This window comes from Leucopleurus acutus (assembly GCF_964270905.1).
Source record: "Leucopleurus acutus genome assembly, chromosome: 8".
In the NCBI taxonomy this organism is placed as follows: Eukaryota; Metazoa; Chordata; class Mammalia; order Artiodactyla; family Delphinidae; genus Leucopleurus; species Leucopleurus acutus.
Genome location: NC_139151.1, coordinates 14863141 through 14888869, shown reverse-complemented (window position 1 = coordinate 14888869; position 25729 = coordinate 14863141). Strand labels below are relative to the sequence as shown.

Here is a 25729-nt window from a genome sequence, read left to right as displayed (position 1 = left end):
TTTCAATTCTGTTAATCTTTTTGAAGAACCAACTTTTGGTTCTGTTGATTTTCTCTATTGTTTTTCTATTCTCTATTTCATTTATCTCTGCTCTAATCTTTATCATTTGCTTCCTTCTGCTAGCTTTTTTTTTTTTTTTTGGCTGCGCCATGTGGCAAGTAGGATCTTAGTTCCCTGACCAGGGATCGAACCCACGCCCCCTGCGTTGGAAGCGTGGAGTCTTAACCACTGGACTGCTAGGGAAGTCCCCCTTCCGCTAGCTTTGAGTTTAGTTTGTTCTTTTTCTAGTTCCTCAGGTTGCAAAGTCAGATTGCTTATTTGAGATCTTCCTTCTTTTTTAATGTAAGCAGTTACAGCTATAAATTGCCTCTGAGCACTGCTTTTGCCGTAGCCCATTAGTTTTGGAATGCTGTATTTTTGTTTTCATTTATCTCTAAGTATTTTCTAATTTTCCTTGTGATTTCTTCTTTGCCCCATTGGTTGAGAGTATTGTTTAATTTACACAAAATTTTTCAGTTCTCCTTATTGTTTTCTAACTTCATTCCATTGTGGTCTGAGAAATTACTTTGTTTGTTATTTACCTTTTTATTTTTTTTTATTTATTTATTTTAAAATAAATGTATGTGTTTTTTTGTGTTTTTTTTGCGGTATGCGGGCCTCTCACTGTTGTGGCCTCTCCCGTTGCGGAGCACAGGCTCCGGACGCGCAGGCTCAGCAGCCATCGCTCACGGGCCCAGCCGCTCCGCGGCATGTGGGATCTTCCTGGACCGGGGCACGAACCCGCGTCCCCTGCAACGGCAGGCGGACTCTCAACCACTGCGCCACCAGGGAAGCCCATGTATGTATTTATTTTAAAATAAATGTAGGTATGTATTTATTTTTGGCTGGGTTGGGTCTTCATTGCTGCGCGTGGGCTTTCTCTAGTTGCGGTGAGCGGGGGCTACTCTTCGTTGTGGTGTGCAGGCTTCTCATTGCTGTGGCTTCTCGTTGTGGAGCACGGGCTTTAGGCACGTGGGCTTCAGTAGTTGTGGCACATGGGCTCAGTAGTTGTGGCTTGCAGGCTATAGAGCTCAGGCTCAGTAGTTGTGGTGCACGGCCTTTGTTGCTCCACGGCATGTGGGATCTTCCTGGCCCAGGGCTTGAACCCAGGTCCCCTGCATTGGCAGGCAAATTCTTAACCACTGCGCCACCAGGGAAGTCCCACACATTTTTCATTTTCACCAAGAATTTTATTGAACAATGTATTCACTAACCGAATGAACTTTTTGGCCAGCCCAATGGCCAGCCCAATATTTCATGGATATGGAATCTTCTCATCTCTGACAGTGGTTCTCAAATTTGTCTGCATATTGAACTAATCTGAGGAAGTTAAAAAATATGGATTCTTGTATCCTACCTCCAGAGATTGTGATTTCATTAGTCTGGTGTGTTGTCTGGGAGAGGAAACTTATCTTTAAAATATCTCCAGGGCTTCCCTGGTGGTGCAGTGGTTGAGAGTCCACCTGCCGATGCAGGGGACACGGGTTTGTGCCCCGGTCTGGGAGGATCCCACGTGCCGCGGAACAGCTGGGCCCATGGGCCATGGCCGCTGAGCCTGCGCGTCCAGAGCCTGTGCTCCGCAACAGGAGAGGCCGCAACAGTGAGAGGCCTGCGTACCGCAAAAAAAAAAAATCTCCAGTTGGGACTTCCCTGGTGGTCCAGTGTCTAAAACTCTGCACTCCCAATTCCGGGGGCCTGGGTTCGATCCCTGGTCAGGGAACTAGATCCCACATGCCGCAACTAAGAGTTCACATGCCGCAACTAAAGATCCCACGTGCCGCAACTAAGACCCAGTGCACCAAATAAATATTAAAAATAATAATATATATATATATATATCCAGTTGATTCTAACATGCAAAACCAAACTTGAGAACTACTGCTCTATGAATATTATAGTTAAAAAAATTTTTTTCATATCTTGCCTGCTTTGCTTCTCTGATATCCTTTGTACTGTTTTTGTCTTTTTCTGGCTTTCTTCAAATGCCTGGTGACGGTACATTCACATTTAAGAATGAGAGTTGCAAGCATGCCTGCGCACACATACACACACACACATGCACAAGAATGAGATACCCGCAAGCTGAATGGAAGTTGATGGTAGGTAGGGGGGACCAAGTAAGTCCATAAGCTTGAAGACTCTCTGTCAATATCTTTAGGTCTTTTCTCTTTGGCTGATCAGTTTCCCAAGGGAGGACTCCTCCGATATTGTGCTTTGGAGGGATAAGCCAGAAGAGGGCTGAGGGTCTCATTGCTCATTCCTCTATTTTGTCCTCTTATTTTAAATATGGCCCCTTATTCCTGTCCTCAGAATTGCTTGGTGTTCTCATGTCCAGAGGCGCCTTGGTTTAAAGGGGACTATCTTCTGCCAGGGTAAGGAGGTGGGCAGCACAGATAGGGAAGGTTCTGGGGATCCCATCTTTCTACAAACCTTCAGCCAATCCTCCTGTCTGCAGCCCCTCCCTGCACACATGCCATCAGAAATATCTGACATTTTCGATTCCTGATCCTTTCCAGGACTCTGCAGTGTCAGATGGCTTACTTCTTATTGGTTTCTCTGTCCCTCTCCTCTACTGGAAATCAAGTATCAGGTTTTTTCCCCTCCCCCTGCCCACTAAATCTGTTACCACTTGTCCATCTTTCAAAATTGTATTGCTCTCTGGTCTATAGTCATTATCTTTCCTATTATCTGTCCTTGCTGGTTTATACCTTTAAAAAAAAATTCCTATACTGTCATTTTAGGAAGGTTAAAGGAGGGAATGCAAATGTAAATACTTGTGTTCAAGTTTTATTTATTTAGAAATGTAGAGAGCCTGGGATAGCAGAAGGGAGGGACACTTCAAGCCAGGAAAATAGACTGCATAAAGGTTTAGTTAGAAGAGGGAACTCATGAATCATGTGTAGAGCATGGCAAGCAGGCTGGTTTTGTGGTTTTCGCTGGGGAATTAGAAAAATGAGAATCTCGGGCAGGAAGAGAATAGCCAAATGGAAAGTCTAAAAGGCCAAGTGAAAAATCTGTACTTAGTAACATAATTATTAGATCTTACATTTTGTGGCATTTAATCTTTTCACATATTTTCACCCATAGGACAAGCCTAGGAGTTAAGTTAGTGTTTATTATAACTGTTTCATAGCTAGAGTAACTGAGGCATAGAAGTTAACTTATTTTTCTAGGGCCACAGATCAAGTAGCCAAAAGAGAGTAACCTCAGATTGTGGAGGAGGAGGAGCCCACGATAGAAACAGTGTCTGAAGTGCTCACCGGACAGGTCAGTGGACGTGCTAGGGTAGGGAGACAGGCTAACATTACAGGCCTGCGCATCAGCCAGTAACTCAGGCAGCTGATCCTCATTATTTGCAGATTCTGTATTTGCGAATTCACTTACTAAAATGTATCTGTAATCCTAAAATCGATACTTGCAGTGTTTTTACAATCGTTTGCAAACATGCTTAGAGCAGTGAAAAATGTGAGTCGCCCGACACCTACCTTCCCAGCTGAGGCTGAACAAGGCGACATCCTGCCTCCTGGTTTCGGCTCTCACACTCTAAATGAGTGCCCTATCCAGGGTGTACCTAATGCCTCATTTCTTGCTTGTTGGTGGTGGTTTCAGTGTTTAAAATGGCCCCCCTGGACTTCCCTCATGGTCCAGTGGCTAAGACTCCATGCTCCCGATGCAGGGGGCCTGGGTTCGATCCCTGGTCAGGGAACTAGATCCCACATGCCACAACTGAAAAAAAAAAAAAAAAGATCCCCCGTGCCACAACTAAGACATGCGCAGCCAAATAAATACAATAAATATTTGAAAATAAATAAATTAAATGGCCCCCACCCGCATAGTGCTGAGGTGCTGGCTAGAGTTAACTAAGTGTAGTAAGGCTGTCATGTGCCTTACAGAGAGAGTGCGTTAGATAAGCTTCATTATGGCATGACTTACAGTGCTGGTGGCTGTGAGTTCAATGAATCAATGGTTGTTGACGACAATGTTATGACAGAGGCACACAGGAACCTTACCTTATATTTCCCCCAGGAGCAGTGGTTCAGTATTTGCTAATTGTGTCTGCGGTGACTTGATAGAACATAGCTACTGTGGATAACGAGAGTCGACTATACTTACTAGAGCTGAGTCTCAGTTCTAGCCAAAGAAGGCAGTCTGATTGTTCCCTGAAAACCTGATGGAGAATCTGAGTTCCTATCACGTTTTTGCCTCTCTTTTTCCTTGAGTGAAATGTGAGCATTAATGGCATCCATCTGAGAGCAGAGCACCTGGTCCCAACATGGTGTCAAAGTGAGGCCTGAGCTCAGATGGTCCTGCTCAAGTTCAAGCGTGAGATGAACATCAGAGTTGGCTTAAGGGTCTGTAGGAAACGATGCCCCTCCTGTCTCGTGTTTCTCAGGTATGTATTAGGCTGTAGCATCTTACTGTAATTTTCCCCTCCGATCAGTTCTTGCCCCGTGTATCAGTACTTGGCTCCATTACCCGCCCAGCTGCTCAAGCCAGAGAACCTGGGAGTCGCCCTTTCTTCTCTTCCCTCCCCCACATTCACTCTATCACTAAGTTCTGTTGGTTCCACCTCTCCTGGTTGCTTATCTGTTGTCTCGTACCCCACACCTTCCCTTCTATACTTTATGCTGCTCGATTTTCCAGATTCCCTTGCCAGCTGTTAATTTCTGCCAGTGGGAGGCACCAGCAAGCTAGGAGAGGGTGGGATAGAGGAGGCAGCAGCGCTTGCCCAGGGTGGCTGTAGTAGGGGTGAGGGTCTCGGACCTGCTCAGCCATCCCAGCCACTGTGGCAGCTCTTCTGTTTCCAGCAGTGGACACTCCCCTTTAGCCTCTTGTTCCTTCAGCACTCTCCATTCTCCCTTTTGTTTCTTCAGCCCTTCCAACACTTTTGTAACCAACTGCTCATACTTAAATTAACATCCTTTGTTAGAAATAACTAGTATGGTTTCTGACTGGAGCTTAGCTGATAAAACCTCCAAAATATTTCCTGAATCTGTCCATCTCTACCACTACCACCCAGTCCAAGACACCATCATCTCTCACCTGGGTGACTGCAATAGCTAGGCTCCCTGAGACCACAACCAGACAGGTCTGGAGCTAGACAGGCAGGTAGCCTGTAAGGCAGGTAGCACTACCTGGTGGGAGACCCCCAGAAAAAATAAGTTCTGGGAGAAAAAAGTTTCCCCTCTATTGCCAACCTTGGAGGACTGGGGTTTGATTTTATTTCACAAAGTTGATTTGCTTAAACTGCTATTCACTTAATGCCTATTCCTAGGCCAAGTTCCTTATCTCTGCCTATGCTCAGTCTGCCTTCTCTCTTTCATATTTCAAGGACAGCAGGATAACCTGAAAGATAAGAGCATTTTATTTGTAAAATCTTTGCCAACCAACTTTAAGAATGAAAGAAAATAATTCTATTGCTATCTCAAAAGAACATCTTTTAAGCCTTCCTCCCAACCTGAGCATCCTGGGATCCCAGGAATTCCAGAGATTCTAACTCACATCCCCACAGTAGTGTAGATGCATAATTAATTTCCATGGGAAGGAACTCTGACACAGGCATTAGCCATTTAACGACCATGGCAGTGCTTTCTGGCAGAGAGGGCAGTAAGACGTGCGCTGTCTCCGAATCAAGCTGTGAGGCAGGCAAGGCCGCCAAGTGGCTGACAGTGATCCCTCCTTCTCAGATGGGGCAGAGAAGCCAGCTCAGCCGTGAAACAGAGTGACATGGGAGGTGTCTCAGCTGAAGGTTAATGTCTCTGCATCTCCTGCTTGGGAGGTGGAGTTGGATGGAGGGGTGAATGCTTTCTTGCCTTCAGCTAGAGCTTTAAAATGCTGTGAGGAGAGAGAGGGAATGTGAAGGATTGAGGACATACTAGTTAACTACATTTTAGCAAGAACTAACCTTGCTTCCTGCTTCCATTCATTAGGCCACTTGGTTCTCCTGTGAGAATGAGTGTCCACTGTAGATCCTTACCTAGCCTTGTCTAAGGCCCACATTGCTTCTACTTCCCCTTCCTTTACAAGCCCCACCCCTGCCTGCTTTGCAGTTCCCTTCGTTATGGGGAAGGGTGATGGTAACTCCAGGCAGAGACATTCTCCATTGTCACAGGACAGAATCACAGCAGACCCAAAATAGTGGCGACAGTAGCAGTCCTCACTACAGCTTAAGTCAATCTCCAATGCTGGTCTTACCTGTGAGTTCTTGAATTCCGAGTAGAGGGAAAAGAGCAGGTGGAGGGACTGAATCCGACTCTTGTAGATGGGGATGTCTAGGATGGCTGAAATCAAGAACTCCCGTGAGCAGAAATAAACAAAAATCCGGAAGCTATGGGGCATTTCTGTTTAGGATGGCCAGTCCCCTCCCAGACGGGATGTGTGACTATAACTCTGGGGGTTAAATACCCAGCAGGTAGTCACATAAACCCAAATACCACCCTCGCGTGCTGCCAAATAGCACAACGGGCTTAAAGTAAAGGCTGCAACTCAGAGTGAACCGGCCTTTTCAACAGCCCACAATGACTTTATCCAGAGATGGGGGTCAAGGAAGGGATGGAAGGGCTCACCACAGATCATGTCTATGTACTGTGCCAGGCTGCAGTCAGTCTCTGCTGTGGGCAGGCTCACCTAGGAGGGGCACGGGATGGACCCGAGTCAAAAGGCTGAAATTTCAGTGGTCCTAGCATCACTCACTCTCTCTGAAGCAAAAGAGCTCCGAGCATAAGGGGTGACATGGGCTGAATTGTGTTCCCCCAAAATTCATATGTTTTAAGTCCTAACCTCTAAGTGCCTCAGATCATGTGCCTATATTTGCAGATATGGTCGTAAAAAAGAGAAGTTAAAATGAGGTCATTAGGGTGAATCCTAATCCAGTATGACTGGAATCCTTATAAGAAGAGGAAATTAGGACCTAGACACATACAGAGGGAAGACCATGTGAAGACACAGGGAGGAGACAGCCAAGGAGAAAGGGTCTAAAAGAAATCAACTCTGCTGACAATTTGATCTCCAACTTCTAGCTTCCAGAGTGTGAAAAAATAAATTTCTGTTGCTTAAGCCACCCAGTCTGTGGCACTTTGTTATGGCAGCCCTAGCAAATAATACAACGTGCCTTTTCTTTTCCCCCGATCAGTAAAATGGTTATACTCATTAACCACCAAAGTAGCATATGATATAACAGGACCAAAATATTTTATAAGTAAAATATACTGCCATGCAGTCTTCCTGTGTGTATTTGTGAAGAAGAAACTGGACGCAAGTTATGGCCAAGTATTTATAGTTACTTGGTGTTAGAAGGCCTAATGGTCCTTGGACACCACAGGAACAGAAAAAAATGACATGACGTCTCAGCAGGCTCCAGATCTAAACTAATATTGTAAGTTTAAAAACCACTGGCTTCTTAAAAATTTTTCGTTCTCTTTTTACAAAAATCAGAGTAGATGGTTCTGCAATTTCCTTTTTCCATGTAACAACATGTCATTGGTATTTCTCTGTAGCAGAGCAAAATAAGGCCAAACGATACTCCATTGTGTATTTCACTGAATGGGTGTACTACAATCCATCTATTCAATTCCCTAATCAAACAGTTTTCTTCAGCTGTAGCTTTAAAATGCTGTGAGAAAAGAGACTGGTTTCAAATTTTTTGCTTTCACAACAATTTCTCAATAAACATGTACCGAAAACTCTGTCTTCATGGAGCTTATATTTTAGTAGGGAGAAACAAAAGACAAAATTAGGAAGGTATACGGGATGTTAGAAGGTAAGCAGCATGGGGAAAAAGCAGGGAAAGAGCTTGGGGAACGTGGTGAAGCAATTTTAAGCACCGTGGCCAGGAAGGACCTGTTATCATCTTTGCTCAGTTTTCTTTTCTTGATATGTAAGAGCTTTTTGCTTGGACAGTAATGTCACATATATATGTAAGTAACTTTTTTTCTTCTTGGCCGCACCACGTGGCATGCGGGATCTTAGTTCCACGATCAGGGCTCGAACCCGTGTCCCCTGCATTGAGAGCGTGGAGTCTTAACCATTGGACCGCCAGGCAAGTCCTGTATAGTTTTATTTTTGTTTTAACTGTTTAATTCATTTAGAATTCCTATATGCATATGGTTGAGGCTTAGATCTATTTAATTTTTCTCAAATGGCTGGTCAATCATCTCATCACAACCCATCCTATCTCTAATCATTTAATTCCAAACTAGTTTTTTTTTTTTTTCTTTTGGCCACGCAGCACGTGGGATAATTAGTTCCCCGACCAGGGATCGAAGCCACGCCCCCTGCATTGGAAGTGCGGAATCTTAACCACTGGACTGCCAGGGAAGTCCCTCTAATCATTTAAAATAACCATCTTTCTTATACAACAAATTTCTACATTTACATGGGTTTGTTTCTGGATTGTTATGTGCTGCTGATCTATTTCTATTCCTAACCAGTACATTATTGTTTTATTTACTACAGCTTTATAATGTGTTTCTAATGTCTGACAGGGCAAATCCTCATTTTTTCCCTAAAATTTTCATGATTAGTCTTAAAAATTGATTCTCTCAGATAAACTTTGTTACCGAATTTTCAGTTTCTAAAACAATGCAGTTAAAATCCTAATTGAAACGGCCTTCCATTTCCACGGTGAACTGGGGAGGACTGACAGTGCTGAGCGATTGACCCCTCCCTTCCAGGAACATGGCTTGACTCCTCATTCACTCAGAGCTTGTGTCTGCCCTTCACTAAAGTTTTATAATTGGTTTTCAAAAGAGTCTTGACAATTTCTTATTAAATATATTCCTGGGCACTTTTTAAAAATTTAGGATCATTATGAATAGGACTTCAGCTTCTTAGAATAGCATATACACCTCTGTGGAAAAGGTGGAGTCTAAAGTGATAACACAAAAAGTACATATGTTCATCAAAAGGTATGTACTCATAGTAGTAGGACAATTTGTAGTATCCCCAAACTGGAAGCTACCCAAATGGCTATCATAGAATGGATATATTCAAACAATGGAATACCATACAGTTGTGAGAACAAATATATAACCATGATGTCTGAACAATATGGATGACTCTCCATATGGATGAACAATATAGATGAGCAAGTAAGACACAAAGGAACATGATTATATTTAGATAAAATACAAAACTGGCAAACCTAGGGAGTTTCCTGGTGGCCTAGTGGTTAGGATTCCGGCTTTCACTGATTCCAGGTTCAATATCTGGTCGGGGAACTGAGATCCCGCAAGCCATGTGGCATGGCCAAAAAACAAACAAAAAAACCCACAAAAAACCAGGCAGACCTAATCTGTGCTCTTAGAAGTCAGGAAAATAGTCACGTTGGGAGGTGGAAGCCTGAGGGGCTTCCAGGATGCCAGAGATGTTCTGTTTTTTTGATCTGATGTGTTGGTTACACAAAGGTGTTCAGTTGGTGAAAGTTAACCAACACTCATATGTATGTTTCTGATTTTGTATTATACTTCAATTTAAAAGTTAATGATAATAGTAATACAAGAAGAGAGAAAACACTGGGCCCTAGAATGAATGCCACACTTTCTTAGCTCCTGCTACCTTCCACTCACCTTTCCCAAAAGCTCTTCAAACTCTGGAGACCATTCCTGCATCAGCATGTCAATATCGGGCATAGGCCTACAAGTACAGAGGTAAATGTGAATAGAGAACATGGGCAGGTATCAGCAATCTCTGCATCAGGATATTCTAGACTGAAGGGAGATTCTCAGTCTGGCACATTAGGATTTCAGGAGAACATAGACTGGGTGGGCCAAACTTACCCAGGACCTGGGGTTTGGAGAAGCTGGCTAAGTAATAATACCAGATAAATCATAATCTTTATGTCCACACTCTTAGCCAGTAGCAGCCAGGATCCGTAGATCCTCAGGTTGATATATCTCAAATATGTCCCAGCCTTGGGACCCCCTTCTCAGAAGCAATGGCTTCACAGGTGGTGAAAGTTACCATGGGTTACTACAGTGAAGAATGTACTATTTCTTACCTGGTGTAGTGCACAGTCGCAGGGGGCTTGGAGCGGTGTAATTCAGAGATGCTCTCTATCCATGTGTCAATGGCTTTGGGATTCTTTTCTGCATCTTCCAGGCTCTTTACTTTCATATGTTGCTAGAAAAATAAGGGGAAAGCCTGGCTGATGGCACTGAAGAATGTTCTTTTGTTTGTTTTTCTAGAATTTTTTAAAAAATAAATTTATTTATTTTTGGCTGTGTTGGGTCTTTGTTGCTGTGCGTGGGCTTTCTCTAGTTGGGGCAAGTGGAGGCTACTCTTTTGTTGCGGTGCACAGGTTTCTCATTGCGTTGGCTTCTCTTGTTGCAGAGCATGGGCTCTAGGCACGCGGGCTTTAGTAGTTGTGGCACACGGGCTCAGCAGTTGTGGCTCATGTGTTCTAGAGGACAGGCTCAGTAGTTGTGGCACACGGGCTTAGTTGCTCCGCGGCATCTGGGATCTTCCCGGACCAGGGCTTGAGCCTGTGTCCCCTGCATTGGCAGGCGGATTCTTAACCACTGCGCCACCAGGGAAGCCCCTGAAGGATGTTTTTTCTGTTGTTGTTTTTTTTTTTTTTTTTTTGCAGTACGTGGGCCCCTCACTATTGTGGCCTCTCCCGTTGCGGAGCACAGGCTCCGGATGTGTAGGCTCCGGATGCGCAGGCTCAGCGGCCATGGCTCACGGGCCCAGCCGCTCCGCGGCATGTGGGATCTTCCCAGACCGGGGCACGAACCCGTGTCCCCTGCATCGGCAGGCGGACTCTCAACCACTGCGCCACCAGGGAAGTCCTGAAGGATGTTTTTACTCTTGTTTTTACAGAGTGCCTCATCATATGCTGCTATTTCGTATTCAAGGTAGCTGCTGAAAAGGGAAGCCTGCCAGGAGCCAAATGAAGATTATAGGAAACCTGATAAAATCTTCTGGAGCCAGGGAAAGGGGGCAGGTCAATAGGACAGGAATGACCACAATAAGATACCATTTCACACCTACTAGGATGGCTAGAATAAAAAAGACAGACAATACCAAGTGCTGGCGAGGATGTGGAAAAACTGGAACTCTTAATTCATTGCTGGTGGGATTGTAAAATGATTCAGCCACTCTGGAAAACAGTTTGGCAGTTCCTCAAAATATTAAACAGTTTCCATATGGCTCAGCAACCCCACTCCTACCTATATACGCAAGACAACAATATATGTGCATGCAACAACTTGTATACGTTCATAGATGCAGAATTAATAGAAATGGAAACAACTGGTAAATGGATAGACAAAATATGGTATGTCCATACAATGGAATATTACTCAGCCATAAAAAAGGAATGAAGTCGTGACCAGGGTTTAAGAGCAGGGGAAATGAGGAGAGGAGTGACTACTAATGGGCATGGGGTTTCTCTTTGTTTTGTTTAGGTTTTTGGCCCCACCTCACAGCTTGTGGGATCTTAGTTCCCCCACCAGGGATTGAACCCGGGCTCACCACTGTGAAAGTGCTGAGTCCTAACCACTGGACCACCAGGGAATTCCCAAGGGGGTTCTTTTTGGAATAATGAAAATGTTCTTAAATAGTGGTGATGGTTGTACAGCTCTGTGAATATACTAAAAGTCACTGAATTGTACAAGTTAAAAGGGTGAATTTCATGGTAGGTAAATAATATCTTAATACAATTGTTACTGAAAAAAATAGGGCTGGTTGAAACCATAGCCATCCCTTTTAATAGGCAGTAAGTCAACTGTTCAAATACTAGCAAGGCTTCTACTCTCGGCCCCCTGGAGCTGGGGCCTGTGCTAGGCTAGTATCTTACTGTGACGTTGTGCTGTTTGGAATTCTCTGTTAACCAAAGTGAGAGCACTGTAGGGTCCGACTGCTTTGTAGAAGGCTCATCCAATACCAGTAGGCCAAGGCTGTCAGGCTTTCCATCAGGACGTGGAACCTGGTTAGGAGAAAGGTAAGAAAGCAGAGAAAAATACATGGGAGGGATCTAAAAAGGTACACTTGCTTCCAATAAGCTGAAGAGGAAGAACTCTTCTGGTTCATCATTATTTCTAGTATTAAAAAGCATGCCTGTATATCATGCTGTACTAAAGTACTACCTAGAAAAAAATACATGATCTATAGGACCTTAGATATAAAGCTTAAGTCATGGATAACCAGGAGGCAGATACATGACAAATTTTTAACACCTAGTGAGATAATCAATTATTACCTAATAGCAATAAGTATAATTTGGAGTTGAGAGCAAGTTAAGAACTCCAGTGAAATGAAGAATATATATTAAGGTAGCTATTGGTAGTCAGGAAAATTAGTGGAACTGTTAGAGTGATAGAGGGGTCAGAAGAAACACCTAAGGAGTCAGTTTTAGGATGTTCTGACTGTACCTTTAAGAATGCATCAATATCCCCGACAGCTGGGATAAACTCAGGAATGAAAGGTTTCAGTTTGTGGTCCAGGTCAATCAACTGAGGTGTATACCTAGGAGATATTGCCACGGGAAGGTGGAAACTGTCAGAGAAACTTACTTTATTATTCAGGCTGAAAAAACCTAAGGGGAATGGCCATGTTTCAGACTAGAGGAAGGAAAGGGCAAGGCAGGGCTGGGGATTATGGTGGGAGGGCCTGGTACTCACCTACTGATGTACTGGAAGAGTTCCTTAATCTCAGCAGAAACTGGCAAATGCTCATAATCTGCAGGATCATAGGCACTGGGGAAAGGAAAATGTGGTTCAAGGTAGCCAGAGAAGAGCAGGGGTTGCTGAGCCCTGGTTCAGCCCGGGTGTTACTCTGGCCACAGGGCATATGACTCTGGACCTAGTTTCTGCTCCACCCACATATGCCTTTTCTGAGCAGCTTGCAAGGTAACTTTAAAAGTGATTATAATTCGCTCTCAGCTATCTCTGACAATGAAGAACAGAGCTACAGAAAATCCAAAACATAATTTTAAAAAATTTTAGAATGTAGCAGAAATTGTTTTCCCTTTTTTTTTTGAATGAAGGGGATGAAGAGAAAAGATGGAATGAGATCTTAATTTCTGACATGAAAATGGTTTACCCCAAGAAAAAAAGGAATTTTTACAAAGATGTTTTTCAGTGTTATTTATAAAAGTAAAAAATTAGAAACAAAATGTCCAACACTTGAGAGATGGTTAGATATGTCAAGATGAATACCGCAGTTATTAAAAATACTTGTATTAATACATGAAACGTATACAGTAAAAAAGTAGTAGAGTACATATTAATGACTAAAATTAAGTAAAATGTAATGAATTGACAAAGTATATAAGTGACTAGGAAAGTTATTTAAGGTTCTTCTGGGAAGAGCTGCTTAACAAAAAACTAAATAGTTTATATTTCCCCAGATTATAATTTATGGAAGCAGAATCATGAAGTAAACTGGGAAGCATGAAAAGTCAGTCTGGTATTAAACATTTGCCTAATTTACTTAGTGTCTACCTTCGGGTGGATAATTCAAAGGTAACTTTTTATTTTTATTAAACTACTTCATTGAATAAAGTATGCATGCACATGATAGGAAATAAAAGGTACAAAATGTATTCAGTGGAAAGTTATGTCCCCTTCCACCCCTGTTCCCTTACCACCAAGTTCCCCTCCCAAGAGTAATCAGTATTATTAGTTCCTAGGGCAGCCTAGAGATAGCTTATGTAACATTTGTTTTATACACATGGTAGCACAGCATAAAGACTTCTATACCTTTTTAAAATGTAACAGTGTCCCTTGGAGATTGTTCTTTACAGCGCATAGAGTGCTGCCTCATACTTTTTAATGGCTAGAAAGAATTCTACTGATTGGCTACACCAGTTAATTGTATTTTAAATGAATGGGCTTTAGAATCTACTTGGATTAAAACCTACAAGGGTGGGTCATGATTAATCCAGCACCAGAGCTGGAATATGGTGAGGGGAATTTTTACTGAAGCATCATGCAGGAACATTTTGCCTCAATACAGGGTTCCGGTGCACCTATTCTCTACCCGTCCTAAAAGGATCTGAGCCTAAAATAGAAATGTTCCTGTGCATGCATGTTTTCCTTGCTAAATAGAAACGCTTTGGTATGTGTATAAATTTATCTTCTCTTCCCTAGAATGTGAACTCCTTGAAGTCAGAGACCATCAGTTAAACTGACTCAGCAAATCCTCATGAAATCCCTGAGCCCACAAGTGTTTCCGATAGTGCAAGTGACATCACAGGATTCGGGCAGTAGAGCCGAAAAAGAAGGAAAACTCATTACACTGGGTTTCTGAGCATCTGATAATCCTAAATAGAGGAGATCAAAAGAGCTGCTGGAATTTCACTTCTCACTGACGTCCTCCTGTCCAGTGTTTTGAAGGAGGCATTTTCCTCCTTGGCAAGGGGGCTTTTCTCACCCTTCCAGAGGGGCCCCATGCTCTTCATCATCATCATCGTCATCATCAGAATCAGTTTCAGATGAGTCATCATCGTCGTCATCATCGTTTTCACTAAAGCCCCGCTGAGGAGTGGGCTGCGAGGTCTTCTTTTTCTCCTGAGATAGGGCAGGAGATAGAAAGGTCCAGGTAAGGAGAAATTTAGTGTACCTTTACCCAGTTCTCTCCTAGTGCTCTAACCAGAACCCTCCCGCCTGACACCAATTCACTGGAAAGAGAAGGAAGCACTCCCAAGAAGGGCCTCGAGAACCTTCTTCTGCTCCTCCTCTACTGAGTCCCCACTTTCTATAACCATGGTGTCTTCCTCCGCTCGAGGCTTGGGTATAAATTTATTCAATACATATCTCTTCTACCTATTACTTAGGAGATTCTGAGAACTCTGCATAAACTTTATCCAGTCAGCTTCAACTCTAAAACTGAGGGACTTCTGAAGAAGAAAGCAACTCTAAATATAATAGTTATTTTGGGAAGAAATGGGGGAAGATGAAGTAGGGAAGACACACTTTAGGGAATCTTAATACTCACAGAGATCACAGGGAGGAAATCTAGTATTTAATTTGCAAGACTGCCCAGGGTAAGCTGCTTGTAACTATCAAAAGAAGAAAGTTCATAATCAACCCCGGGCCTGGATTCTGACCAGCAGTTCCGGAGACTGTGGGTTTTCCCTTTCCATTCAATGGGTGTCTGACCTATGCATGGTTCCCCTCCCTTCCCCCGTAAGTTAAATGCAATGACTGTACATTATATCTCAAGATAAGAGACTCTTCTGTCCTTGGCATTACGACCTACCTTTCTGGGCTTCTGGTTCTAGATGCACCACCCCACCCTCAAGCTGACGAGAAGGGGTAAGGTGGTGCTTGGGCTTGCCGGGGCAGTTGGGACAGGGTCCATGTCTTTTGACTTTAGGGCCTGGAGCCTGTGGCATGCCCTCACTTAGGACCTAAAGGGTGGCCAATTGGCCCCCTTTAAAAATAGGTTTTTCAAGCTTGGTTTCCATATGCCATATGGCTTACACTGAGGTTAAGAGATGATTGGTTCTAGTTTTTTAAATTATTTAATGTTTCTTTTACATTAAAGCAGCTACTGACATATAAAACTGTGACACATTACAGGACATCAAAAACTTCTTCGGGTTACATTCTCCTCTAAGCATAACACAGATTTATTATACATAGATAAAAATATATTTTAACTAATCTGTAACATGTGAGACTGATGACACAGTTGCAGAATATGCCTTATTGGTATACAATTGGTAAGAATCTCCCACAGTGTTCTTTCCTAATTCAAAATCTGCCCAAATTATTCTTGGTCACATGGGAAGAAGTCTGGCAAGGAGAGATTTTTAAGAATATCGTCAGCTCAAAGATTATTCAAAAGTGGATCCTATCTGCTGATTCTGGGTGCATATTAAATTGGAAAGATAAATGAGCCTTGAATATTGACTACATCATGATGAAAACTAGAAAAATTTAGGGTGAATATACAAAATTAGGAAAATTGTTCACTTTTCTTTTGTCTGCTTCTTCAAAGTAGTGCTTTGCAAAATCTCTGACCTATGGGAGAAGACTTTATATACCACAGACAAGATGCCAAAAAATGACTTTGTAGGTAAGATGTCAAACAGCACACTAGTCACAAAGTGGGGCTATCTTAAAACATGACCTTTTAGACTTTCTATGAAATCCGTCTCTGTTGCTACAGCTTTCTGCATTACTTCAAATATTCTCCTTCACCTGAGTTTTCAAAACGCCTGTTCTTGGAGGACGATTAAAACATAACCATTGGACCATGTGCTAAGCCTAAACACAGGGGCTGTTAGACAGTGCACGTGTGCAAATTTAAGGCGTCTTCTCATCCCACTTTCAGAAACGGTGATTCTCTTGGTTCATAGAATAACACCAAACATCTGGGCCTTAAGACTTCAAAACTAAAGTCTCTTTCACAAAATACTAGCAGTATCACAACTGTTGACAGTGAACCAATGCCACGATCAATCATTCCAAACTTTCTTTATCATAAGAATGACTTGGAGCGCTTGCTCAAAATATACATTTGCAGGCTTTTACCTTCAAGATTCTGATTAGGCAGTTCTGGGTGGGGACTGGAAATGTTTTTCTAAATTTTTTAAAAAAATTATTTATTTATTTATTGGCCATGCCACGTGGCATGTGAGATCTTAGTTCCCTGACCAGGGGATCGAACCCGTGCCCCCTGCAGTGGAAGCAGAGTTCTAACCACTGGACCACCAGGGAATTCCTATCTGTTTTTTTTTTAAATAAGTACCCCAGTTGATTATTATGACTAGAAAAGTTTGTGAAACACTGGCCGGTGTTATATGAAATTTCTCACCAAAACATCAGCTATAACAGTAAGCTTTATTGCAGAAGGAGAGTCAAAATCTTAATGCTCTTGCCTCGTGACTGTCCTCCACGAGCTCAAAGGAACCCAATCACTGGAGGTGAGTATTTAAGAAATGTTTGCTACTGAACTAGTATCATTTCAAACTAACTACTAAAAATTCAAAGCAGAAATTTCACAAGAAGCTGTGGGTTATACTGCACCTTGTTATTTTCCTCTTCGTACTCATCACTGCTGTTGTCAGCCATAGTCTTGTTAGGAAGATGGGTGGAACGACGAAGTCCTTGGAAGAAAAGTTTTCCCTTTAGGTTATTGTTTTTTGGGGTTTCTAAAAAATATTTATTTGGTTGCGCTGTGTCTTAGTTGTGGCAGGGGGGCTCCTTAGTTGTGGCATGCAAACTCTTAGTGGCAACATGCATGTGGGATCTAGTTCCCTGACCAGGGATCGAACCCAGGCCCCCTGCATTGGGAGCATGGAGTCTTAACCACTCTGCCACCAGGGAAGTCCCTAGGTTATTGTTAAAATGATTTTCAAAGACAGATATTTTTCATTTATAATATTTTATGCTCTAACCATTTTATGAAACAGGGTTTATAAGAATATCTAGCTGAAAGACAGGAAACTGAATTCTAGTCATGGCTCTGTCAATTCAATTTGAGATATACTTACTAAGTATTACTATGCTTAAGGCATTAGGTTAGACATTATACTAACTGATTATCTGCCATTACATAAATAGCATAAAATCTGCCCTTAGTTTACATATGGTGAAATGAGGTTAGTAATTAGTTAGTAATTAGTAAAGCAAAAGGAGTGCTGGATTTATAGTCAGAAGACTGGGTTTATAGGACAACTCTATCAGGTGGACAAAATGACTTAACCTCTCTGAGTCTCAGTATTCCCACTTCTAAATGGGGTCAGTAATATTTCTCAGTCAGGATTGTTGTAAGGATCAATTGAAAACAATTTTATGTGGAAGGAAATGACCTACTTCCTGGAAAATAGTAGTCACAAATATGAATCTGAATCACTGTCTATAAGATAAAAGCAATAAAATATTCTGAACAATTAAAAGCATAACCAGATGTAAGATATTATTAACTGGCATGAAAACATGTTCAATGATTTCTAAGTCAAGTGAATGCCCACTAAACACCATTTTTCTCCTTTTAAATTGCCTAAACTGAAAGCAAATTATAATGTCCACGGCTGGCAAGATTATAAATGTGCTCAAGTCAAAAACCTGGGTGTCAGGGGACTCCCCTGGTGGTCCAATGGGGAAGACTCCAAGCTCCCAGTACACAGGGCCCCAGTTCAACGCCCGGTCAGGGAACTAGATCCCGCATGCTGCAACTAAGAAGCCTGCATGCAGCAGCTAAAAGTTCACATGCTGCAACTAAGACCCAGCACAGCCCAAACAAATAAATAAATAAATATTAAAAAACCAAAAAAACCTGGGTGTCAGGTAACTAACAAGGACCTACTATATAGCACAGGGAACTATACTCAGTATTTTCTAATAACCTATAAGGGAAAAGAATCTGAAAAAGAATATATGAATAAATAAATATAACTGAATTACTGTGCAATACATCTGAAAGTAACACAACATTGTAAATCAACTATACTTCAATAAATAAATATGTATGACAGGCATTAAAAAATTAAAAATTAATTAAAAATTTAAAACAAAAAAATAAGTAGGTCAATGACCTGGTTAAAAAAAAAAAAAACACCTGTGCGTCTAGGTATACATACACCAGAAGACTGAAAGCAGGGACTCAAACAGATACTTGTACACCAATGTTCATAGCAGCATATTCACAATTGCCAAAACCACCCAAGTGTCCATCGACAGACAAATGGATAAACAAAATGTGGTTATACAAACAATGGAATATTATTCAGCCATAAAAAGGAAGGAAATTCTAACACATGCTACAGCATGAATGAACCTTGAAAACATTAAGCTACGTGAAATAAGCCAGACAGGAAAGGACAAACACTTTATGATTCTGCTTATGCAGTACCTACAATAGGTAAATTCATAGAGGCAAGGCAGAATAGAGGTTACCAGCAGCTGGGGGGCGGGGGGGAGGGGAGGGGAATGGAGAGTTATTGTTTAATAATAACTGTTCAGGCTGATGAAAAAGTTCTGGAAATAGTAGAGATACTTACGCAACAACACGAATGTACTTAATGCTACTGAATTGTACACTTCGACATGGTTAAAATGGTAAATTTTATATTAGGCAAGTTTACCACAATAAACAAACAACCCTGGATGTCATCCTTGATTCCTAACTCAAGAGCTAAATGCAATCCATCAGCAAGTCTCAGTGATTCTACTACAACAATACCTCTAGCGTTTGCCAACTCTCTCTATTCTCAACTTCCTCCCCACATCCAAGCCACTGTCACACCTCAACTCAGCATGGCGACAGTCCTTCTAACTGGCTCCTTGCTTTCACCTTTGCACCCTTCAATCCATGCCATGCATAACAGCAGTATGGCTTCTAAAGCCCTGCTTGTTATACCTCCTGACTACCTCTGAGGTTACTCTCTCCTACCATATGCTGGTCTCTTTCAAGTCCTCAAAGTAACCCAAGTTCTTTCTGGCCTCAGGTCCTTTTCACATTTCACTAGCGGCTCCCTCTTCCTGGCCTACTTTTCCTCTGTGTCTAAATCCTTCTCACCTTTCAGTTTCAACCATCACCTCCTTAGGTCTTCCCTGACCCCTCCATCAAAAGTAGATCCCACTCCTCACCAGTATTCTCCATAACATCAAACTCTTTGCTTCCCATCAATGCACTTAACACATTTGTAATTGTGTTTCTTTATTCATTTGGCATCTGTCTCCCATAATTACAGGCATCAGGATGGCAGGGTCAGTGTCTCTTTTAATACTGTATACCTGGGAATTCCCTGGCGGTCCAGTGGTTAGGACTCTGAGCTCTCCCTGCCGAAGACCTGGGTTCAATCCCTGGTCGGGAAACTCAAATCCCACAAGCCACGCGGCATGGCCAAAACAAAGAAACAAACAAAAAACTGTATACGTAGTGCCAAGCATAAGGCTGACAGATAATAGGCATTCAAAAAATGTTTGTTGAACAAATGATGGTGTCAAGTCCTCTAAAAATATTCTGTTGAGGTTTCAGTTGGAATTGCAGGTTAAGGATAGGTAACTGAAGCATCTTCAGAACTGAGCAGAAGAGTTTTGATAAATTAAACAAACATGAACCCCCGGCAGACTGTGGGCAGAACAGTATCATGAAGTAAATGGCGATGGGGAACACTGGTTAGGTTGATGGAAGATCCTGCAATCTGGGTGGCTGTGTTTTCTCCCCCCTTAACTGTTTGGAAAACAGAAGCAATGGCAAGTAACTTGACTCTGAAAGCCAACATCTGCTAATAGAAAATAGAAAATTCTTGGGGACAATCATGAATCCATCCTGCAACCCTCAAGGCGGTACCTACCAGGGTCAAACGTATTCTCCATGTGGTAACAGACAATTGTTTTGTTTCTGTTTCTAAGAAAGTACGGCTAAGTTCTAAGCTACATGCTATTCTAAGCTACATGTCATTCATGTGAGATCAACAGTTTTGATTCTCATGGTTTATTTGGAGATTTTTTTTTTTTTACAAATTTTGGTTTGTTTTTAGTAACCGCTGACTTACAATTGCAAAACAAACAAAACAAAGAGAAAAACAAACAACCATTTCTTTCTTTCCTCTTCATGCCTCTCTTACCTTTGTGTCTTGTGGTTGGAGCATAAATACTCGCAACATCTTCAGGGTTGTTAATCTCTAGACGCTCATCATATGTCTGGTTTTCAACGGTCTTGGTCTAAGCAAAAGGAAATATGATTACAGAGCTCCTATCACGGGACAGTAAGCACTCTGTGGGGAGGTGGATTCCAAACCAGCATTGGTTCCTCTTCCTTACCCAAGACACCAGTTTTACCTGAAACCTTCACCATACCCCCCCATTCAAACTTTCCTTAAGGCTTCTTGGCCCCAGGTCAAGCAGTTAAGTCAGTCTGCTGCAGCCCTTATTTAGGAACTGCTGGCAGGCTGGCTGAGGAACGAGGGAATCGTGGAGAGAAACGACAGCCAACTTCTGAAGCAGCTCCCCAAAGCTGTAAGATACCCGCGCAAGGGCAAAACAGCATTTGTCTGTAGATAATGGCTGTCTCCTCCGGTTCGATCAGTTTCGCAAGGCGGCCGGAGCTTCTCAGGGGAGGCTGTAGAGGCTCTAGAAAGAGTTCTGTCTCTGGGGTTACCTGGGAGGGAGGGGCGTTCCCCGAAGACAGGGTAAACTCCAGCCTCTTGGTCCCACCCAATAATCCCGAAAGCATCACCCTCACCCCCACCACACCACCCCCGTCTTGTATGTCGGATCCCACTTAAGTTTCTTGGGAAGTAAAGGAAGCAGGATGGTTGGTGATGGCGTGAAGGAAGGAGGGAAAGAACAGTTGTCAAGAAGATGGGAAGAGGTGGAGGGGAGATGGGGAGAGGGAAGGGGAGTCCTTTCTATTCCTCTACGGTGGGAGAAAGATCTCTTTCTGCTAGGGTGAGTACGAATTACCTGTAACCCCTCTGAATCCGTCTCCTCTGTGGAAAGAACCCCAGCCTAGGGCTGGGGTCTCACTCCAATCTCAGGTGAGGCCACTTCTACTTGGAAGAAGGCCAAGGGCTTCTACTCGGAGCAACCGGCCTGTTGTCAGTCGCTAAGCAAAAAAAAAAAAAAAAAAAAGAGGAGAGAAAGAAAAAATCGCGATACTTTCTTTCACTCTCGTGAGACCTTCTCCACTCGCGCGTTAAGTCTCTTCCAGCATTGAAGGATCCAGGGAGGATCTAGAGGTGCTCGGATCCTGTTTGTCTAGGGTTTCAATAAATTTGTCTGTGGCGGCATCTAGCGGCCGGGGGCGGCAAAGCTGACGGATGAATTTCGGTTCGCATAGAGTTAGCCTTCCAATCCGGAAATATGGTGTGCCTGTCTCCCCCAGGACAAGGAGCACTGGGTATGCAATTCCTACTAAGTCAGTCCAATCAGACTTTAGGCAAACTCGGAAGTTTAGCTAAATTCCCAGGACACTTTGTACGACCTTTTATAGTATTTATATTACATTATAGTCCTTCCCCTCCACTGTGTCTCATTGCATGGGACATAACTTATAGTACTATCAAATTATTCATTATCTGAGATTCAGATTTAACCCATTCTCCTGAATTTTTTAAAAACATCTTTATTGGAGTATAGCTGCTTTACAATGGTGTGTTAATTTCTGCTTTATAACAAAGTGAATCAGCTATACATATATCCCCCATATCTCCTCACTCTTGAGTCTCCCTCCCACCCTCCCTATCCCACCCCTCTAGGTGGTCACAAAGCACCGAGCTGATCTCCCTGTGCTATGTGGTTGCTTCCTTCTCCTGCGTTTTTTTTTTTTTTTTTTGCGGTACGCGGGCCCCTCACCACTGTGGCCTCTACCATTGCGGAGCACAGGCTCCGGACGCCCAGGTTCAGCGGCCATGGCTCACGGGCCCAGCCGCTCTGTGGCATGTGGGATCTTCCCGGACCGGGGCACGAACCCGTGTCCCCTGCATCGGCAGGCGGACTCTCAACCACTGCGCCACCAGGGAAGCCCTCTCCTGCATTTTTATTTGCTTAAGAAGACTGTGGGCTTCTTTAGGGCAGGGTCTGTGTCTAATTAGTTTTTAAGCTTTTCACAGATCAGTGCATTGCATAAATCAGGCACTTTCAAAATGCTCATTGTGTGGATGAATGAAGGAATGAATGAATGAAGATATAAGGAACAAATATTTCAAAACTACAGACATACTTAATTTGGGGAGTCAGAGGGAGAGAAACAAAAGAATTTTGGAAATTTGATCATGAAAACCTGCCAGAGGAAAGCGAAAATTGGCTTTAAAAAGGGAAATCAGAGACACCTCTTCTGAGACACTTCTGGTTAAAAGGGAAATGCAAAACGTTAAGAAATATTTTGTCATGTTATTGCTAACAATAATGGATATGTATTGTTGAGCATTTAGTATGTAGGAGCACTTAGAGTAGATAATCTTATTTATTAATACGTAATCTAACTTCGTAACTTTATGAGATAGATGTTACTGCCAATATACAGATTAGGTAACTGAGGTTTAGGAGAGTTAAAGTAACTCGCCTAAAGTCACCCAGGCAGTAAGTGCAGAAAATGGGAGTCACACACAGGTCAGTCTAATTCCCAAGTCTCTGCTTTTAACCACTGTGACATACTGCCTCTAAGGTACTCCTCACGAAGCATGCTTGCAGAGGTGCTTTTCTTCTGCAGTTTAATTCAGCTAATTTCATATTTCCAAAGAATCAGTATCAGTTGGTCCTTGCTGAACTTTGGTGGTCCATATTGAAGGCCCCTGGAAGTTGCCATAATAAAGCAATAATTCCAGACAGAATTTTTACTTTTTTAAATTAAGAATTTTTTCATATTTTTAGACTCACAGACATAGAGAACAGACTTGTGGTTGCCAAGGGGGAGGAGGGTAGAGGAGGGATGGATTGGGAGTTTGGGATTAGCAGATGCAAACTATTATATATAGAATGAAGAAACAACAAGGTCCTACTTACAGCACAGGGAACTATATTCAATATCTTGTAATAAACCACAATAGAAAAGAATATGAAAAAGAATATATAATATATATATATATATACACATATATATATATAACTGAATCACTTTGTTGTACACCAGAAACTAACACAACATTGTATGTCAACTATACTTCAATAAAATAAATTTTAAAAATAATTTGTTCGGGGGCTCCCTGGTGGCGCAGTGGTTGAGAGTCCGCCTGCCGATGCAGGGGACACGGGTTCGTGCCCCGGTCCGGGAAGATCCCACATGCCACAGAGCGGCTGGGCCCGTGAGCCATGGCCGCTGAGCCTGGGCGTCCGGAGCCTGTGCTCCGCAATGGTAGAGGCCACAGTGGTGAGGGGCCCGCGTACCGCAAAAAAAAAAAAAAAAAAGAAAAAATTTGTTCATCTTTTTAAAAAATGTGTGTTTTTAATAACAAAAATAAACAATATGGTTTGATATATATCTTTCCAGACATGTGAAGTTTAAAAGTTTTCGATGGTGGGTTTAATTTTTTTCATCTGTTATTGTTTTGGGGACTTCATTTAATACCGGTTAAATCTTGATTCCTTTTATCTAAAGTGTATAGAGTTTTTAAGAAAATGATTCTCTGAATATGGTCTTCCTCAGTATGTACTTTTGTGTTTATTCATATTTATGAAGGGATACTTTGGGGAAAATAACAATTCTAATTCAACCCTTTGCTTAAGTCCTTAATCTTTTTAAACTACAAAGGTACTTAGTAGTTCTTATCTTCCTGCACAGTTTTTTAATGTTAAAAAATTGGGTACGTGTAAAGGAAAATATCCTATTACAATAGAAAAATCGAAAATTGCTGATTGGTAACCTTCCTATGCAAATTAAATTGTCCCAATTGGCATAAAAATCTCTGGGCATCTATCAGTATACAAACATCTAAGCTCTTTATGGGCCTTTGATTTATTAATACTATAATTTCTAATTTATACCCATTTTAAACAAAGTTTTAAAGAAAAGATATTTAGTCTTTGTTTCTTTTCTTTTTAAAATAGAAAAAAAAAGTTTTCGAGCTTTGTAAAGATTCTACTAGAAAGCCATTGGAAATGGAATTGAAATGAGTAAGAGAGAGAATTCTATAATGCAGTGCTCAAGGGTACAGGTTGTGAAGTTGAGCAGCCTTTGTTTGAATCCTAGCTTTGCTACTTTCTAGCCCTGACACCTGTGGTAAAATGGTTTTCTTCTCTGTACCTTGGTTTCCCCACCTGCAAAAGGGAGGTATTAATGGTACTTAGAGAATTCTTGTGAGGATTAAGTAAAATAATCTGTGTGAAGAATTTGAAGTAACGCCTGGTACATTGTAAGTGTTCAATAAACATTAAGGAGTACACAGGAGATATAGAGAGGCAGTGTGACATAATGAGAAAAGCTGAGTTTACATCTTGGCTTTACCACTTGCTGGCTGTATGAATTTGGGCAAATGCTTAACTTTTTTGATCCTTAGTGTCCTTATCTGAATTGTTGTGTATAAGGATTAGAGATAATACGTGTAAAGTACCTGACATAAAATAAACACTAAATAAAAGATTGCTGTTTATCCATTATTGCAGCAATAATGGATAAACAGTTGAGCCACTAACATGGCATAAAATAATGTGGGGAAGAACTGCTGAATCACTTATAATCTGAAAAGTCTGACGTTTGGCATGGAAGACTACCCATACAATCAGAAGACCAGATTTGAATCTTGTTTCCATTATAGAACTAGAAGTTTGGGTACATTTCTTAAACTTGTCATCATTTTCTTCATTTACAAAATGGACATAAGCACAGTAACTGCCCTGCTTCCTACACAGTTTTTTGAAAAAAAGATATAATTTACCATAAAAAGCTACCCTTTTAAAGTGTACAATTCAGTGGTTTTTAGTATTTCACGAGGTTGTGTAACCACCACTTCTATCTAATTCCAGAACATTTTCATCACTCCAAAAACCAAAACTCATTCCTTATTTCTCCCCTCCCCCAGTCCCTTGCAGCCCTACTTCTTGTCTCAATGGATTTGTCTACTCCAGATGTTTCATATAAATGGAGTCATACAAAGTGTGGTCTTCTGTGACCAGCATTTTTCACTTAACATAATATTTTCAAGGTTCATCCATGTTGTATCATATATCAATACTTTATTCCTTTTTGTGACTAATAGTTCATTATGTAGATATACTACATTTTGTTATGGACACTTGGAATGTTTCCATTTTTTGGCCATTATGAATAATGCTTGTATGAACATTAGTATACAAAT

The 25729-nt window shown here is 41.9% G+C and overlaps 1 protein-coding gene and 1 pseudogene across 5 annotated transcripts in view; one reads left to right on the top strand and one right to left on the bottom strand.

Moving 5' to 3' along the window:
• The window catches only part of LOC309964907 (trehalase-like), a 419483-nt pseudogene that overhangs the window by 313282 nt on the left and 80472 nt on the right, over positions 1-25729 (top strand). The window lies entirely within an intron of this gene.
• IFT46 (intraflagellar transport 46) lies at positions 4766-21707 on the bottom strand. 4 transcript variants are annotated; one of them, XM_082845722.1, is made up of 11 exons: positions 20564-20899; positions 17016-17095; positions 14413-14549; positions 12660-12734; positions 12411-12504; positions 11837-11965; positions 10037-10158; positions 9606-9672; positions 6606-6666; positions 6235-6320; positions 4766-5874 (listed from the first exon to the last, which is right to left on the bottom strand). In XM_082845722.1, the coding sequence occupies exons 2-11, from the start codon at positions 17058-17060 to the stop codon at positions 5779-5781; spliced, it is 912 nt and encodes a 303-aa protein (XP_082701848.1). In that variant the 5' UTR covers positions 17061-17095; positions 20564-20899; the 3' UTR covers positions 4766-5778. The 4 variants fall into 4 exon arrangements, with proteins under 4 accessions (XP_082701848.1, XP_082701846.1, XP_082701845.1 ...); XM_082845720.1 differs by lacking the exon at positions 17016-17095 and adding an exon at positions 21402-21707 and having other exon boundaries at positions 4766-6320; positions 20564-20660; XM_082845719.1 differs by having other exon boundaries at positions 4766-6320.

Coding starts and splice junctions, on each gene's coding strand:
- IFT46 (XM_082845719.1), bottom strand. CDS start 17,060: ATGGCTGACAACAGCAGTGATGAGTACGAAGAGGAAAATAACAAG. Junction 14,550..17,015: donor ACGAAGAGGAAAATAACAAG/GTGCAGTATAAC, acceptor GCCCTATCTCAG/GAGAAAAAGAAGACCTCGCA. Junction 6,321..6,605: donor GTACATAGACATGATCTGTG/GTGAGCCCTTCC, acceptor TCTTGATTTCAG/CCATCCTAGACATCCCCATC.